This window comes from Schistocerca gregaria, chromosome 2 (assembly GCF_023897955.1).
Source record: "Schistocerca gregaria isolate iqSchGreg1 chromosome 2, iqSchGreg1.2, whole genome shotgun sequence".
In the NCBI taxonomy this organism is placed as follows: domain Eukaryota; kingdom Metazoa; phylum Arthropoda; class Insecta; order Orthoptera; family Acrididae; genus Schistocerca; species Schistocerca gregaria.
The window spans coordinates 361,602,778-361,622,549 of record NC_064921.1 but is presented as its reverse complement, the minus strand read 5'-3'; the positions used below and the strand labels follow the sequence as shown (position 1 = coordinate 361,622,549).

General features: G+C 36.5%; 1 protein-coding gene across 2 annotated transcripts in view; it reads right to left on the bottom strand.

Moving 5' to 3' along the window:
• The window catches only part of LOC126337076 (pseudouridine-5'-phosphate glycosidase-like), a 1,418,644-nt gene that overhangs the window by 1,319,090 nt on the left and 79,782 nt on the right, over positions 1-19,772 (bottom strand). For both annotated transcript variants that reach the window (XM_050001420.1, XM_050001421.1), the window contains exons 5-6: positions 13,107-13,249; positions 2,668-2,869 (exon numbers count right to left, since the gene is read on the bottom strand). In XM_050001420.1, coding sequence (XP_049857377.1) covers positions 2,668-2,869; positions 13,107-13,249 — 345 coding nt within the window. The remainder of the gene's footprint in view (positions 1-2,667; positions 2,870-13,106; positions 13,250-19,772) is intronic.

The following is a 19,772-nucleotide window of genomic DNA, read 5'->3' as shown; positions in this document are numbered from 1 at the left end:
GCAAAACTGGAGATGAGAGTTTACAAAAAGTTCCTTGTAGCCTGTGCTTGGCCATAGGAACAAGCAACCCACTGTTCAATTATCTGAGTTTTTCGCAACATTAGTATAAATCTCGACATATTTTAGGAAATTATCAGCCATGTAGCTGCAACAGTACACCGATTTGGTTTGGTTCAGAAGAAGAAAACATCTACTAATGAACTTATTTCATTATACTGATAATCTCAATTAGGATATGTTGACATTCTTCAGAGATAAGGTGAAATGTCCTTCATAGCTATGAAGCTTATACATGATTTTGATTTTAGGGAAGTGTTTAGTCGCTATCTATTCATTTTTTCTTGAAACAATCAGTCAAGATTCTGTAGCACAGCATGGTCAATTGAAGAATGTCTGTTTAGGAGGAATACCGGTATATCCGTAATTAATTTCTGCTTTGAGGCATTCAGAATTTCTGCAGCTTCCACTAAAAATGTCTTTTTTTTTTTTTTTCCATGGTACTCCTAGCTCATCAGCAAGTCCTAACACATTTAACTGTAATTTTCCTACTTTCAAAACTGATTTCCTGTTGCCTCTGCAAAACAATGTGCTTCCAATGTCAATTTTAGATCTTATTAGACCCCTGTATTTTAGCAGTAGAATATTATGATCTGCTCCCCCATGATACTGTTGTAACTGAACATGATGTGCTGAAATAAGGCTGGATCTTGACTAAGAGATAGGCAATCTACCCCACACATTATATGTGTGAGTCCATTACTGTTCCTATAAATTTAGTTTGACTGTTCACTGAGTACATTTGGTAATTTAATCTCATAAATGTTAGTCCCAGTGGAATCCTTCATCTGCAAAAGTTAACAACAGCAAGCCTTTAGAGACCAACCAATTTTCTCTCTTCATTTCTTCAAGTCAGCTACCAGAAATATACATACAAGCATCATAAGCATATTGAAGTACTTGAACAGCTCTTGGAAGCTTGGTTCACATGTCCACTGCATAAATATTAAACAGAACTGGCCTCAATAATGATCCCTGTGGAAGGTCAACAGTGGCATATTTGGCCTATAATTTTATTTTTTAGGCATAAGAGGACAGTCCTTCTAAAGAAAAATTTGCTTCTACCATAAACAAAACTGCAGGGCAGTCCAGTCTCTTTCATTCTTTGCCATGATAAGGGAATGACAACTGCATCACATGTCCCTTCAATATTCACGAACATAGGCATAACACATTGTCTTTTTCTTAAATGCTCTTTGTATGTCCAAAGTGACTTATGTCAAACTACCTAAATTAAAGTGATGTATTCAAAAACTGTTTTGATAGACCAGCAGTATATTATTAGTTTCTAGGCATCATTCAAGACAATTTTTAATAACTGTATTTGTTCCAAATTTTTCACAAAGCATCGGGTCTGTAATAGTCAGCAGATACTGGATCCTTTCTGTACTTCAGAATTGGTATAATATGCTTTCCTCCAGGAGTACTAGTCCCACAGGATATGCAGAAGAACTTCTGTGATGTTTGAAAGGTTGAAGATTAGGTACTGCCAGATGTAAGAGTGTGAAAATCTCAGTCTAGCGCATAGATTTAATCTGTCACAAAATTTCAAATCAGCATACTGTCTGCTGCATAGTGAAAATTCATGATGGAAACAATCTCTTAGGCTTTGGATAGGCCGTGTCTCTGCAATAGTCTTTCCTTTAGGAATGCTAATGCCAAAGGGTAATTTGTGAAGTTCGGAGTCTAGTACATTATGATGTATTGATGGAAGTTGAAGGACATGAGGTCAGGTCATAAGTCATGTTTAGATAGCTAAATCAGCAGAGCATTTGTCCACAAAAGGTAAAGATCCCAGGTTCAAGTCCCTGTCTGACACACAGTATCAATTTGCCAGTGAGTTTGAAGTCACTGCACACTCCACTGCAGAGTTGAATTTATTCTGGAAACAATTCCTTAGGCTGTCACTAAGCACTGTCTCTGTAATTTCATTTCTTCCAGGAGTGCTAATCCCACGAGGAAGGCAAGAGAACTTCTGGGAAGTAGGGAAGGCAGAAGATGTGGTACAGACAGAATTAAGGCTGAGAGAGTGGGTTGCGAGTCATGCTTGGATAATTCAGCTGGTAGAGCTCTGGTCTGTAAAAGGCAAAGGTCCTAGGTCTGACTCCTGACCTTGCACACAATTTTAATCTGCCATGAAATATCAACTCAGTGCACACTCCACTACAAAGTGATATTTCATTCTGAAATTGATCCTTTTGTTTTTCTTTTACATCAACTGTGTTGGCAAGCTGTATAATTTACAATTCTTATCTGAATTCAAATTTATGGTGTTGAGAAAACTAATAAATCATTAAAGAGTCAAAAGATGTATCTGCCTCCAATTCTATACTTTCTCAACCATTGTCAAGTGCGTGGCATTATGATAATTATTAGGGCTTCTTGCCATTCCAGTCTTCATGATTAGTTAAAGAACTCTGTACATGCTGTAATTAATCTAATCTTGTCTTTTGCAGTCTAGATAATAGTAAACTGATCTCAAAAAATGAGTAAACTTTGGTATTCTGCACAGAAGGTGAAAAATGATTTAACAACAAACAATAAGCTTCAAACATCACAAAAGACTTTTAAAAATTACTGCATTAACAATAGAAAATGAACAAAACTTACCAGAAAGTGCAAATTCTTCTGGTACAGGAACAGCAAGTAACATTCCTGAATTGAGTTGTGCCTGCAATAGACTATGAAGCATACGGGCAGCTTCTTCTGTTGTTTCAGCATTATATGGTGAAGAAAACCCACTGCTGGCTGAGTAAAATGCTGGGAAATCCTTATTCTTGCCGTAAGTAACAACATTTACTCCTTGTGTTTCCTATAAAGGAAAGATAAGACAAAAGTTGCTGCAATGTAATAAAATATGCCTTATAAAACTCAGTCGAGTGGCAGACAACAAGGCAAGGGGATGTGCTTGTTACGGTAGAGATAGCAGCAGCGGCAGCAGTTTTTAACTGATACATAGCACTTTGGTTTAGTTTCTGTTTTTTACATATGTCTGTGATGAAGTGGTCTGTACCCGTGTCTTTTACAATGCAGATTAGGGTTTAGAAAATTATTGTAAGTTTTTGTTTTTTCACAAATCTTAGTGCATATCCTTGTGTGAGGCAGCTATTCTGTGTAATTTTCCACTGCCATAAGTGCTATTTCACATCACTGTGTATAAACCCCTTGTTAGTACACAGTGTATAGTTTAGATCAGTGCACTGAAGTTTGTATACTCATTTCCTGTAGCATCATATTCAGGACTGATCACGGTCCTATTGTTTAGAGCAGAGTGGAAAGTCGAACAACTCTGTGATGCTACCAAATGAAAATTTCTTGACCTGCACTATTGGGTGCAGAGCTGTATGGTTCCCCTTAATATGTCAATCAGGCTCTACATGCAGGAAACTGCTAAAAGGGTAGTACAATATGTGGTGTGCGTATGATGGTTTTTATGTTAGGTACCCCCATCCCTTGATATCAGAGACAAACTGAATGCCAAAACTGAAGTTTACATTGGCCACAGCATTCTCAGAGAATGCTCTTTCTCATAGATCAGTTGTAGGAAAGGTTAATATGAATATTCACAGGAAGGTCCCAGAATTAGTACTGGTTATTAAGCATTGTTATATGCCCAGATAGTATTAGGAACAGGAAGTTGGTTGAAATCATAAGTGAATAGCAATGAAATCCTAATTTCAGATTGGAATATTTATCATAAGGATAGGTTAGCCACCAATGGTGGTGATGTATATATTGCAATAAGGAATTTGATAATATCTAGGGAGATTATCACAGATCTCGAATATGAATTAACCTGGGTGAAGCCAAACATCAAAAGTCAGTCAAAAATAATAATAGGATTCTTTTATAGATCACATGGGTCAGGAGATGTAATGCTAGCGCACTTCAGAGAGAACTTACAGATTATATTTAATAATTTTCCTGATCATTCTGTTGTAATGGGGAGTGACTTCAACTTGCCAGGTATAGTTTGGGTGCGCCATGCTATCAAAACTGGTGCCAGGGACAGGGATTCATGTGAGAGACAGTTACAGAATGAACACATGAAGGTTATGTCTTGGATGTCCTATCAACAAACAGACCTGAACTTTTTAACCATTTGTCATAGAGAAGATATCAGTGATCATAAGGCTATAACAACAATTATGGCTATGGGTTTTATGAGGAGTGTTAAGAAAGGAAAGAAAATATTTTTGCTTTGCAAGACTGACAGTATTAAATTGCAGAGTATCTGGGTATTCATTATCAAATATTCAGAGATGAGAATGATGATAATGAGCACAAATGGAAAAAAATTAAGAAGCACTGTTCAATGTGCCTTACACAAACATGCTCGAGCAAGATCTTAAGGGATGGGAAACACCCGCCATGGTTTAATAGCCATGTTAGAAAAGCGCTACATAAACAGAGATAGGTTCATCTCAGATTCAAGAGAGATCAAAACCTAGCTGAAAAATAAAAGCTGAACAGAACAAAAGCGAGAGAAGCATTCAATGAATTTTAAAGTAAAATTCTGTCAAACAATAAAAAGCCTACGAAATTTAGGTTTTATATAAAATCAGTTAGTGGTTTGATATCATCTATTCATTCACTCAGTGAGCATACTGGCATCAAAACAGAAGATAAAAGAGAGAAGGCCAAAATACTGAATTTGGTCTTCCAAAATTGTTTCACAGCAGAAGATTGTGACACAGTCTCTTCTGTCAATCACTGTAGGAACTTTGAAATGGAAAATACCAAGATAACTGATTGTGGGATAGAAAAGCAACTGCACTTGCTTGGTGGTGGAAAGGCATCAGGACCAGATGAGATATCTCTAAAATTCTACAAAGATTATACAAAAGAACTTCCACTCCTTCTAACGGCAGTTTATCACGTACTGCTGGAGCAATGAAGGGTACCTAGCAACTGGGAGAAAGTGCACGTAATTTCCATTTTCAAAAAGGGCTGTATTATAGATGTGCACAACCGGAGATCTATATCCTCGACATCAATCTGCTGTGGAATTATGGAACATGTTTTATGCTCAAGAATTATGACATTTATGGAGAATGAAAATCTCCTCTATAGAAATCAACATGGATTTTGCAAACTGAGATCTTGCAAAACTCAGCTTACTGTGTTCTTCCATTAGATCCATAGTGCTGTAGACAATGGTGCTCATGTTGATGTCATATTCCTTGACTTCAGGAAGGCATTTGACACCATCCCACACTGGTGTTTAGTGAAAACAATATAAACTTATCAAGTATTGGGCCATATCTGTGACTGGATTTAAGACTCCCTTATAGATAGAACTCAACATGTCACTCTTAAGAAAACATAATCAACAGATGTGAAGATAACTGCGGAGTTCTCCACGGAAGTGTGATAGGACTGTTACTGCTTACAATGTATATAAATGATTTGGTAGAAAGTGTTGGATGCCCTGTTAACAGATGATGCAGTTGTCTATAACAAAAGTAGCAAAGCCAGAAAACAGTATCAATTAGCAAAATGAGCTGCAGAGCATTGACAAATGGTGCAGGCTCTGGCAGTTGACACTGAATATGAATAAATGTAACATACTGTGCATACATAAGAAAAGAACTCCACTACTGTACAACACTATTGATGACAAACTGCTTTGAACAGTAGCAACAATAACATATCTGGGTTTAATTATCTAGAGTGTGCTTAATTGGAATGACCACATAAAACAAATAGTAGGAAAAGCAGTTGCTAGAATAAGATTAATTAGATTAGATTAGATTAGATTTACTTTCATTCCAATTGATCCATAGTGAGGAGGTCCTCCAGGATGTGGAACATATCAGAAAAACAACAATACATGACAACTAAAACAAATAAGCTAATTACCATTCCACAGGTCTCAAGTGGAATGATCATCATTTTTCAATGAACATTATATGAAAGAGTCATTTTACACATACTAATGCGCTGAATTTAAAATAAAAAAGTTTATTTATTTATTTATTTATAAGGTAATAAACATGTAATACAACTACTATAATACTTATTTACAATGAACACATTACTGCACTGAAATGGTGCAGAAGTTAGATTGTACTTTATATACATACACAAATCAGTTAGTTTTAATGAGAAATTCATCAATGGAGTAGAAGGAGTTGGCCACCAATAAATCCTTTAGGCTTCTCTTAAAGTGAATTTCATTGGTTGTTAAGCTTTTATGGTTGCTGGCAAGTTATTGAAAATGTGTGTTCCTGAATAATGCACACCTTTTTGTACAAGACTAAGTGACTTTAAATCCTTGTGAAGATTATTCTTATTTCTAGTATTGATTCCATGAATTGAGCTGTTGGTTTGAAAAAGTGATATATTTTTAATGACAAATTTTATTAAGGAATAAATATATTGGGAAGTAGTAGTTAGTATCCCTAGTTCCCTAAACAGGCTTCTGCAGGATGTTCTTGAGGTCACATCACATATAACTCTAACTGCACATTTTTATGCCCAGAAAACTTTAGCTTGGCTTCATGAATTCCCCAAAAAAATAATCCCATATGACATTATGGAATGAAAGTAAGCATAGTATGCCAGCTTTTTCATTTTTATATCCCCTATGTCTGACAAAATTTGCATTGCAAACAGAGATTTGTTAAGACGCTTCAGCAGTTCTGTGGTGTGCTCCTCCCAGTTGAATTTATTATCAAGCTGTAAGCCCAAGAATTTAACACTGTCCACTTCTTCTATCTTCTTGCCATCCTATGTCAGACATATACTCATGGGATACCCCTTACAAGTTCTGAACTGCATGTAGTGTGTTTTTTCAAAGTTTAGTGACAAGAAATTGGCTAGGAACCAGTTATTAATGTCCACAAATATTTTATTAGCTGATCTTTCTAAGACTACACTTTATTTGCTATTTATTGTAATGTTTGTATCATCAGCAAACAAAACGAACTTGGCATCTGTTAATGTTACTGATGAAAGGTCATTGATATACACGAGAAAAAGTAAGGGCCCCAAAATGGAATCTTGTGGGACCCGACATGTAATTAGTTCCCAGTTGGATGATGCCTGATAGCTTGATACATGTGTCTTTCCTAATAACAACCTTTGTTTCCTGCCAGAGCTATAAGATTTGAACCATTTTGCAGCATTTCCAGTTACACTATAATATTCAAATTTACTTCAAAGGATATTGTGATTTACACAGTCAAATGCCTTTGACAGATCACAAAATATACCAGTTGCCTGCAATTTTTTGTCTAATGAATTAAGCACATTTTCACTATAAGTGTAGATAGCCTTCTCAATGTCAGAATCTTTTAGAGATCCAATCTGTGACTTTGATAGTATGTTATTTGAGATAAGATGGTTATAAAGCCGACTGTACATTACTCTTTCTAAAATTTTTGAGAATGCTGGCAACAGTGAAATTGGATGGAAATTTGATGCTATTTCTTTATCTCTCTTCTTAAACAGTGGCTTAACTTCAGCATATTTCAACCATTCAGGAAATATTCCACTGATAAACGACTGGTTACACAGGTGCTTAATATGTTACTTAGCTCAGAATCACATTCTTTAATTAACTTTGTTGATATTTCATCATACCCACTAGATGTTTTCGATTTTAAAAATTTTGTGATGGACATTAATTCTGTTAGGGTAGTGAGGGTCAAATTCACATTATGGAGGTTACTTGAAATGTCTGGTCTGAGGTATTCCATAGCAGCATCTACTGAACCTGACAACCCCATCTTTTCAGTAACAGTTATAAAATGTTTGTTAAAAAGTTCTGCAACACTATACACGTCTGTCACCAACGTATCATTTACTCTTAATGCTATTTGTTCCTCTTCATGTCTGGTTCTAGCAGTCTCTTCCTTCACTATACCCGATATTGTCTTTATTTTGTTATCTGATATGACTATCTTTTCCTTGTAATATATTTGCTTTTCTTTAATATTTTGCAGTATTTCTTGTAATGTGCTATAGCATCAACATCAGAACTATTTCGGATTGACAGATACAGTTTTCTTTTTGTTTTACAAGATACCCCTATTCCTTGAGTAATCCATGGCTTCTTTGTAGACTTTGCTCTAACCTTGGTAAGTTTTGGGGTAAACAGTGTCCGAATAAGGTAAGCACTGTATTAGCATAAGTGTTATATTTTTCATTCACGCCATGAGCACTGTAAACGTCAGCCCAGTGAATGTCTCTGAGGTGTGTCCTAAAATAATCAATTTTTGGCTTATTGATTACCCTCTTGAGCTCAGATTTAACAGATTTTATATCCTGTTCAGTATTAACATTTAACAGAAGGAACTGCATGTCATGGTCTGAAAGGCCATTGACTACCGATTTTGTAATGTAATTTTGTTCATTGGACTTTTCTAGAAAACTATTATCAATGTCTGTTTGTGAGCAAGTGCCTACCGCGAACTATACAGTGGGAATTAAGTTGAATGATAGTGTTACTAACTCAAATAAGTTCTTACTGGGAGAGCCTTTAAGGAAATCTACATTGAAATCACCAGCAACCACTATTTCTTTGTTTTTGGTTGTTAAATGGGCCAGTACAGTTTCTACGTGGTTTACAAACAGATTAAAGTTACCTGTAGGTGCTCAATATACACTTAATATTATGAAGGATATTTTTGTGAAATTCTACTTCTGTTGTACATGCTTCCATATGCTGTTCTAGGCAAAATTTATGAATGTCTATGTTATTAAATTTATGACAGTTCCTGATGAATGTGGCAACTCCCCCTTTCTCCATTTCTGATCTACAAAAGTAAGATGCTAACCTAAACCCTGTAACACTTAAATACGAAGTATCTTACAGAAATTAAATTCATACACATAGGAAGGACCTTATAAGGTGTTTGTTCGACCAGTTCTTGAGAATTGTTTATCAAAATGGCATCTTTATCAGGTAGGACTGGTAGAAGAGACAGAGAAGATCCAATGAAGAGTGGTGGATTTCATCATGGGATCATTTAGTCAATGTGATAACATTACTGAGATTCTCAAAAAACTCCATTTGCAGATGTTACAAGACAGGTGTGGTGGAAAAAGTCAGACAATGTATTACTTCCTTTCACATATATCTCATGTAATGACCTTGCTGGGAAAATTTGGGAAATTAGAGCCATTACAGAGGCTTAATGACAATCATTCTTCCCACACACCATTCGCAAGCAGAACAAAGAAGGGGGCTCAATTAGTGGTACAAGAAATGCCCTCCATCACACACCATTAGTGTGCTTCAAGAGTATGATGTAGATTTACGATGATGATGATGATGACGACAATGATGATAATGATGATATTTGGTCTGTGAGGTGCTCAACTGAGTGGTTATCAGTGTTGGTAGCAATTCCCAATATTTACGCAGTCCATTTCATCACTTTCATGAATGATGGTGAAATAATGAGAACAACATAAACACCCAGTCCCAAGGTGCCGAAAATCTCTGACCCGGCCAGAAATCAAACCTGGGACTCCTTGATCCAGAGGCAGCAATACTAGCAACTAGACCACGGGCTGCAGATGATGCAGGTGTAGATGAATTAGTTAAGTTGGGTTGGATTTGGTTGATTGGGGGAGGAGACCAGACAGCAAGGTCATCGGTCTCATCGGACTAGGTAAGAACTGGGAAGGAAGTCGGTTGTGCCTTTTCTATTGAACCATCCCGGCATTTGCCTGGAGCAATTTAGGGAAATCACAGAAAACCTAAATCAGGATGGCCAGACATAGGATTGAACCATTGTCCTCCTGAATGTGAGTCCAGTGTGCTAGCCACTGCACCACCTCGCTCAGTAATTAGTTACATAATAGTCATTTAATGTGAAACACAAAAGGCTTCCAAAATATTTTATTCTACAAACCATAATGTTTGAATGAAATAAGAACTTTTATAATAAAATTTACCTTCTTGTTTCATTACGCAGCTGCACTTGCAGTACTATGTAAGTAATGTATCATAATTTCTTTCTTTTTCTGAGAGAGAGAGAGAGAGAGAGAGAAGAGAGAGAGAGAGAGAGAGAGAGAGAGATTATATATAAAACAAAGATGATGTAACTTACCAAACGAAAGCGTTGACATGTTGATAGACACATAAACAAACACAAACACACAAACAAAATTCAAGCTTTCGCAACCAACGGTTGCTTCGTCAGGAAAGAGGGAAGGAGAGGGAAAGACGAACGGATGTGGGTTTTAAGGGAGAGGGTAAGGAGTCATTCCAATCCCGGGAGCAGAAAGACTTACCTTAGGGGGAAAAAGGACGGGTATACACTCGCACACACACACATACCCATCCGCACATAGCTTTGTTCCTTTTACTGCACAAAGCTATAGGAATATAATTTTTAAAATATTTTATTGTGCTAAACAAATGTGTCAAGGCAATTCTCTCCTTTTTAGGACATCAATCCTGCACTCAACCTGCAATCATGAATGCTTCTAGGGTTATCACCTGAATTACATTCACAATGTGTTCTTCAAATATGAATCCTGTATGTACATGTGTGAGATTTCTTAGGAGAACTACTACAGACAGACCAGTGCCTTGAGTTACTATTCCAGAGCCATTCTGTATGGATGGTAAAAAAAATTCCTCAGGAACCTGAAAACTAATGTTATTAAATGAATGCCACACAAGTGAAAATCAGTGTTTACTATTAATTGTGACTGAATACACCATTAAGGAACAGAAATTGTGATTTCCTTGCCCCATTTTGAGCATCTAAAATGATGCAGGAATTGCCAATGCATCTCAATTTTCATTAATTAGATAGTATCTATTTGGATATAACATATAGTACCTGAACATATTTTCCACAATGTTCATTATTAGAATAGATTAAAAGCTGCATAAATTATGGAGTTTTGCTTAATAATTCAAGAGTTTTGACAAATGCACAATATTCAGTGTGCATTACAGTGTAGTTTAGACAAATACAACTCACTTCTTATGTCTGAAAATTCTTTGTCATGCTCCGATACTGGAAAGTCTAAAATAATGTGTGTGTGTGTGTGTGTGTGTGTGTGTGTGTGTGTGTGTGTGTGCGTGTGTGTGTGTGTGAAGATGTCGTTGAAAAGTTCAGAAACATTTAAATGTTATAGTGCATCATTTTTTAGGCATGCATCTGGAATACTTTAAATTCATCTTCTCTTATTTCAGTTGACAACCTTTCAAACATTCTCAATGCGAGTAGCTGGCAAGTTTTTGATTCGCTTTTCACATTATGGAATACACTCACATGCACAAAAAACAACACTGTTGGTATGGAAAGAGCATCAATCACACAATAAACTTGATCTATCTAAGGATAAAACAAATCAAGTGCAGAATCAGTGAACCCACAGTGCATACAAAGGGTGTTATTGATATTATGGATGGCATGAAGACCTAGAATATTTCCTTTGAGAGTACAGATGTGAAATGGGGGTTATCATGATTTGTCAATCTGACAAGCCCCATCTCAGTTGAGCAGACTGTCTGCTAACTATATTTCCACAGCTTCCTTGACCATTGAATCTCATTAGAATCGGGTTGTGGCCAGTATCTTAACTTTCTCATAATCCATGGAATGGCCATTAGAAACACAATGTTCAGGCACTGCTGATTTATTAGGCAGTAGAATGAAGGTGTATTACTGGTGTTCAATGCAATATTATTTTACAGTGCATATTGTCTGTCCCATATACCTTTTACCACATTCACAAAGAATTTCATACACACCCATCTTTCATAAAAAGCAGGCGATCCTTCACTGATTACAAAAGAGCTGCTGTCTTGGTTGGTGGAAGGAAGATCATATCCACCTTATCCTTCTTTAAAATTTGCAAGAACAATGAAAGAGCATAAAGTCAATACATTTATCAAAGAAGGTGGGGAAATACAATGGGCAGACGACCTGCTCTACCAAGACAATAGTTTACAGTTGAACAAACTATGGAAATCCCTTACTTCACATCTGTGATTTCAAGGGAAATATTCTAAGTCTTCGTGCCATCCATAATTATCAGCAAAATACTTTGTAAGCACTATGGATGTTCTGATTCTGCACTTGCTTTGTATTACTCTTAGATGCATCAAGTTTAATCTATGACCAACACTCTTGTCATACCAACAGTGTTATCTCTAGTGCATTCACATTTGCTCCACAGTGTGTAGAGTGAATTAAAACCTGCAAGTGGTTCACCATGAGAATAGCTGAAAGGTTGTCAACCAAAATATTCAAACATGAATTAAAAATATCCCAGATGCATGCCCAAAAAAATGATAGAATATTCAATCCACCAATAAAACTTCAAGAAACCCATTTTTAATACTGTTTGTGTATTTGTCAATCACTCAATGGCTCCTATACATAGTGTGGTTACCTTTATTCTTTCCATTATTTGATTCTTTGTCATGTTACAATTTACTCAGTGTGGAATGCGGATGACTGAATGTATGCATGCATAAAAGAGTGAGGTTAATGAATATACAATAAAGGGATATGAAAGTGTATGAAAAAGTGAGCAAATAGGTATAAATAATGAGCAAATATCATGTTTATCTTTTCTGGTCATAATATTAAACAATTAAAAAGCCACAGAATTTACAAAAAAAAAAGTATCTAACGGAGTAATTTCCCAAGGTCTATTTGGTTTTAGTGAGAATAGTTTCTCTGTTCCCATAGATACTATTCATTCTAGTTCACCATACTACAATGTCATTAAATTGCCCAATTAGCATTAATTATTCATTCTTAAATTTATTTTACACAGTTAAGAATTAATGCAAGGGCTACAGTTTAGCTATCTCCTGTCATCCCCAACAACTTTTTGGAGACAAATCCTCCAGAATCATAATCATCGCTTCATACCCTTTTGCAATAAAATCTCTTTTCTATCAATTTTTGAACTGACTTTCAAGTTTATGGTGAGACTCATACAGTACTTTGCAGCATACGCATCTAAATATCAATTACATTAAGAAATGGCAAGTTGCTGGTCTTCTTCGTATGTGGTAGAAAAATAGCTTAAAAAATTCTTAACTGTATCTCTATTGGGCTTACCAAATATTCTAATGTTTTCTCAATGTCAAGAATAGATTTCACACCACTGCATACAATGGCCACTGGACTACGACCAATTTCTAGGAGGTCAGCACTCACGTCCATTGTTTCCTCAGCGCCTCTGTGAACTCCACCAATGCCACCTGAAATGTATTGGACAAAATTCATTACTCCTGACAAAGTGTGATTAAATATGATTTTACAGTAACGAAATTTTAGAACCAGAAATCAGAGGGTCAATAAGGAACTAAACATTTGGTACTTGAGAGGAATATTAAAAAAGCTGGAAGGGGAAGTAATTCATTTATTTCAAATAAAACAGGACATTTTAACAACATATCTTGTTTGTGACCCCATAATTCCTATAGTTCAGAAAATAAAAAGTGTTTTCTGTGTTTTATAAACCTTGCTTCTTTCTGTCATTTCTTGAGATCGATGCTTGATTCAGAATAAGACTGCTATGTTTTGATAATGCTAATATCTATCTGTTGCATTTTTTCTTCTGGTGGGACAAGTAACCATGAGTTTAGACTTTCATGAAACTATGAGCACTGTTCAAAAGTATACATAATACAACAACATCAAAATTGCATAAGAGAGCTACATTTGGACACATTTTACTATTTTCATACTTGGTAAAAGGTACTTTACAATGTTAATCTGATTAGAGTGGTATACCGTTAAGTCATTTCATTTACGTCCAAACGAAGTAGAGTTCTAATCCCCACCTGCCTATCCAGTTTTATGTACATTATTTCAAGAGAAAGCCTGTATGGCTCCTTTAAAATAGCCAGGAGTAATTTTTTGCCACATTTATGTGCAATCTTAGTGTGTGATCTAATGACGCCACTACACAGTATAAAAAATCTTTAAAGAATATAGCAATCACTCTCACAGCCACTTACAGACAACGAAGGCTGTGCACATTACATTTGAGCTTTTTATGTGGAACATCAGAATGAGTAATAATGCACATATGATTGATATATGGGGTGCTACCCTAAGGTTCCCAAAATTTTCTATCACCCATGCTTACAAACTGGAGTAAACCAAATACAACAAGGAGCAGTGTAACACATGTTCCGTGCATCAGTATACCCTCATGGAATAACACTGAGTATGCCTAGTGGCTTCAACCTACCTAACTAACTAACTAACTAAGTGGACATGTTTACTGTTGGCAGGCAGTTTTCCAATGCTTGTGCTTATGGTTGTGCAATGGTTGACCTGACAGAACAGCATTGCTGTATCAAATTCTGTTTTAAACTTGTAAAACAGCCACAGAAATGCACAAAATATTATTGCAAGAATTTGGTAATGATGTTTTGTGCCAGACACAAACATATGGCTTGGATGAAAGCTTCACAAATGGCTGGACATCCACTGATGATAAACATTCAGGACGACCATCTCCGGAATTACACCTGAATATGTCAGTGCTGTTCAGATTGTGATTGTGAAAGATTATAGGTGGACCATCCACAACATCTGTTAATGTCCTACAGCACCTAAGGGATAATGTGAGAAGGAAATGTCCAGAGACATGGCACAGGAATGACTGAATCCTCCACCTAATAAATTGAGACCACATACAGCTACCAATGCGCAGAACTTTTTAGCAAAAAAGCAACACAGCAATCCATCCTCACCCATTGTATTTATCCATATTGGCTCCATGTGATTTCTTTCTCTTTCACAAGTTGAATTCGAAGTCAAAAGGATGAAGATTTTACTCAGCTGAGAAGATCCAAAATAAATTGCAAGTGGTGTTCAACACACTGACTAAAAAAGGCTTTTAGGATTCATTCTGTTAATGAGAGAAGTGCTGGGATTTATGCCTGAGCTCCCAAAGGGACTACATAGATAGATAAGATAGATAGATAGATAGATAGATAGATAGATAGATATTCAGCAATCAGGCCCTGCAGACCATGCGCTGCTTCCACAAACTGTCTCCATTACTTCCTGTTTTATGCCCAGTTCCTCCAGGTGCCTTCAATTCAATTCCCAGGGCTGCTAGGTCCTTCACCAGGTCATCCATCCAGCGCTGCCTTGGTCATCCAATGGGGCATTTGGTGTTAGGTTTCCCCACTAGTGCCATTGGGCATATGGGCTACATGGCCCACCCATTGTATTCTTTTGCTCTCTTTCTTCTGTAGGATAGTTTATCTTCTCTGTGATAGTTGGTTGTTGCATCAGAAGGTATATTTCCTTGTTTTTTCTCCTCCTCCATACTCAGTTATCTAAAACTGGTCCCCATATCTTCCTTATAACTCTTCTTTCAAATGTTAATAGTTTTTCCCTTTCTCACTTAGTCATGCTCCATGTTTCTGAACCATACATTACTGATGGGCATATCAGTGTGTTGTAGATTTTCATCTTGGTGTTACCTGAGATCGATTTAGAGCCAAGCGTCTCTCTGAGGGAATGCATGCATTTCATTCCCACTGCTATTCTTTCCTTGATGTCCATTTTTATGTTGTTGTCCGTAGTAAACCAAGATACCAAGTATTTGAACTGGTGTACTCTCTTGAACCTCTTGTCATCTATCTCGAGAAATTCTTCCTGCTCTTGCCTTCTTCCTAATTGCATGAACACTGTTTGGTCTCAATTCACTATGAGCCCTACCTTCTGTGCATAATTGTCCATTTTCTGGTACATTTCTTTCTACTCATACTTTGATTCACTTAGTAGTACTATGTCATCTTCATATGCAAGACAATTGAAGTTACCGTCCATCTCTACTCCAGCCCACTGCTGTTGCCTACACACTTTTATTACATTCTCTAAGATGACATTGAACAAAACACGTGAGAGAGCATCCCCTTGTTTGAGGCCTGTCTCAATCTTGAATGTTTCTTATGTGGGTCCTCAGAAATGTACTGATGCCTTTGACCCTTCCATACATGCTAGAACCATTCTCACTAGCTTCTCAGGGATTATGAAGTCATGCATTGCATTGTACAGGCTATTCCTGTGGATGCTGTCATATGAACATTGAAAATTGATGAACAGGCTGTAGATATCTTTATCATATCTCCAGTGTTTTTCAAACAATTGTCTTAGTGTGAAAATGTGATCTATTGTTGATTGGTTTGGTCAAAAGCCAGCTTTGTACTCCTGTATGTTGTTCTCTATTTTCTGAGGATAATGATGGACAGCACAATATACGTTACATTCAACAAGCTGATTCCTCTGTAGTTACCGCATTCCATTTTGCTTTCCTTCTTGTATATTGGGCATATTATAGCCAATTTCCATTCTTTTGGCAGTGTCTCCTTCTCCCAAATCAACTGGATCAGTGTATATATCTCTAAGTGTAAGCTCTCACCTCCCTCCTTGATAAATTCTGCAATTATTCTGTCCTCCCCTGAGAGTTTGTTGTTTCTGAGTCCTTTGATTGTGATCTTCACATCTTCTTCACTAACTTCTCATTCTTCTTCATCGTTCCTTTCCTCTGTAGTGTTTGCAGGTAATATCTCATCTTGGTCCGGGCGATTCAACAGTTCTGAGAAGTATTCTTTCCATCTTTCTACAATTCTTTCCTTGTCATTTATCAAGTTGCCGTTCTCATCTCTTATGAAAAAAGTTAAGCTCTGAAATCCACATTTCTGATTTTTTATGTATTGGAAGAATTGCCTTGAGTTCTTTTTTTGGCTCTCTGCCTCAACTTGTTCTGGTAAACTGGTTAAATATATTGTATTCTCTGCTCTTAGGATTCACTTTGTCTCCCTTCTGATGTTAATAAAAAGTTCCCTTTTCTGCTCATTCTCCCTGTCAGCTAGCCATTTCTCCCTCGTCTTCCTTCTCTTTTCTGTAGCCTTCTGGCATGTCTCATTGAACCATTTCCTCTTCTTCATTATCTTCTTTCTTCCCAATATATTCTCTGCTACACTTAGTTCTGTGGACTTCATTTCTTTCCTCTTTCCTCCACATTCTCTCTTGGTTCCAGGGTCTCCAGGACCTAAAACAGTTTTTGATTTCTATAGAATAGTGTTCTTTAATGGCACCTTCTTGTAGTTTCTCTCAACATTCAACATCTTCTTATGCATGTAGGTGAACTTGAGTTTAAGCCTGCACACAATGAGGAAGTGAATTGACATACAGTCAGCTCCTCTATATGATCTGATGTCCATGACTCTATGACTATAGCAATGGTCCACCAAGATATGAACTATCTGGTTGGTGGTTCTTGCATCTGGTGAACACTATGTTCCCTTATGTATTCTCTTGTGTTCAAGGTAAGTCTCTCAGGTTCTTTGAGATAGCCAAGTTGACCATCCTCTGACCCTTCTCATTGGTCTCATCATGCAAACTGCGCCTTCCTATAGTTGGTGTGTAGAATTCTTCTTTTCCTGCTTTTCCATTAAAATTTCCCAACACTGTCATCATAGTTCTAAACTCTTCCTTTTCCTCATCTATTTTATCCTCAGTTGGGGCATGAACATTGATGAATGTGATGTCTGACACTCGGTTTCCAAGTACTTGGGATACTTTGGTTGGCAAATAAAAATCTTGTGTGATGTGATTTTATTTAGTGTTAGGTTTTGGGAACTTTTTGGTAGCACTTTGAATTTAAAAATTCTAAATGTGGCAAACACTCTTGCTATCTGAAAGTACATAAATGCATATAGTCAGATCTTTGAGCCATAGGCTGGTGAACACAGCAGAAATGAAGTATAATAGTCCAAGTTGTCAATGGCAATGGCTTTAAAGAATTTGATGTTAAAAAAAGTGTTCAAAAAAAGGAAAAGGAAAAAAAAGATGTTGACAGAAAATCCCAGAATGTTGAATATACTTCGGTGATATATACATTGTGAATACACAGTTAAAAGTTTAATTCATGCTGATACTAAAGAAGGAACTATGTGTGGATTTCTGTGACATAATATAAAGGCAGACCATACAAGTTTACCAAATCAGGTGTCTATAAAATTCATTGTGGGAACTGTAGTAATAAGTATACAGGTCAGATTGGCAGAGATTTCAGGGAGTACTTATAAGTTACTTGGTAACAGTGTGCAGTCAGCTGATAGGTATACCTGCTTAAAGGAAGTGCCTCTAACTAAGGGCTCACCTCCAGAGGATGTAATGTTTCCAAGTAGAGAAGGAATTAGCATATTTCATCAAAATATAAGAGGTATTAGAGATAAAGTTAATGAACTGCTAATAGATGTTAACTCTGAAATTATTGGTATATCAGAGCACCACTTAAATAATTTGATAATTCAGAGGCTTCCTTTACCAGGCTACAGATTAGCTGGCTGTTTCACAAGGAGTTCCTTGCGGGGTGGGGGAGTGGCTCTGTACGTAAAAAACAGAATTTCATTTGAGTCGATGGACGTATCACGACACTGCACTGAACAGATATTTGAAAGTTTTGCAGCATTAGTTGAATTTAGTGAAACTAAACTTCTAATTGCTGTTGTTTATAGGTCCCCTAACTCTGACTTCAGAGCATTTTTGCTTAAGCTAGAGAGGGTTCTTGATTCACTTTGTAGGAAGTACCTGAAAATAGTTCTATGTGGTGACTTCAATATTAATTTTGTACATGATTTTGCAAGAAAAAGGAACTTGGTAGATCTCCTAAATTCATATGATATGATGCAAACCGTGTTTTTTTCCAACTAGGGTGCAGGGAAACAGTAGCACAGTCATAGACAATATTTTTATTCATTCTTCATTACTAGATGGGCATTCTGTTAGCAAAAGGGTGAATGGCCTTTCAGACCATGATGCACAAATTTTAACACTAAAAGGTTTTTGTACTCTAACCAATGTCGTATTTAATTACTAACTACATAGGAAAGTTAATCCAACAGCAATAGTTTTTTTCAAAACTTGTCAAGGAACAAGAGTGGCAAGATGTTTATAGTGCCGATTATATAGATGATAAATACAATGCTTTCTGTAACACATTTCTCATGCTCTTTGAGAGTTGCTTTCCATTAGAGCATTCTAAACGGGGCACTAGCAGTAATGGACAGCCCGGTTGGCTGACTAGTGGGATAAGGATATCATGTAGAACAAAGCGGGAATTATATCAAAATGTTAGAAGTAGTCACAATCAAGCTACAGTATCCCATTACAAACAGTATTATAAGGTGCTTAAAAATATTATTAGCAAGGCAAAAAGTATGTGATATGCAAATAGAATAGCTAATTCACAGGATAAAATTAAAGCCATATGGTCAGCTGTGAAGGAAGTGTCTGGTCAGCAGCACAAGGTTGACGATATAAAGTCAGTTTGCAGTAATAATATTTCTGTTACTGATAAATCAGATATATGTACAGTATTTAACAACCATTTTCTGAGCATTGCTGGTGAATTAAATAAAAATTTAGTATCTACAGGAAATCATATAAATTTCTTAGCAAATGCCTTTCCGAGATTGACGTCTGAAATACTCCTCTGTGATACAGACAAGACGGAGATTGAGACAATAATCAAATCACTGAAGACTAAGGACTCTCATGGTTATAATGGAGTGTCTAGTAGAATATTAAAGTACTGTGCTGCACATGTTAGCCCTGTATTTAGCCATATTTGTAATTTTTCCTTTAGGAATGGTCAGTTTCCTGAGCGATTAAAGTACTCAGTAGTAAAGGCGCTTTATAAAAAGGGAGAAAGGGTAATGTAGATAATTTTAGACCTATTTCTATGCC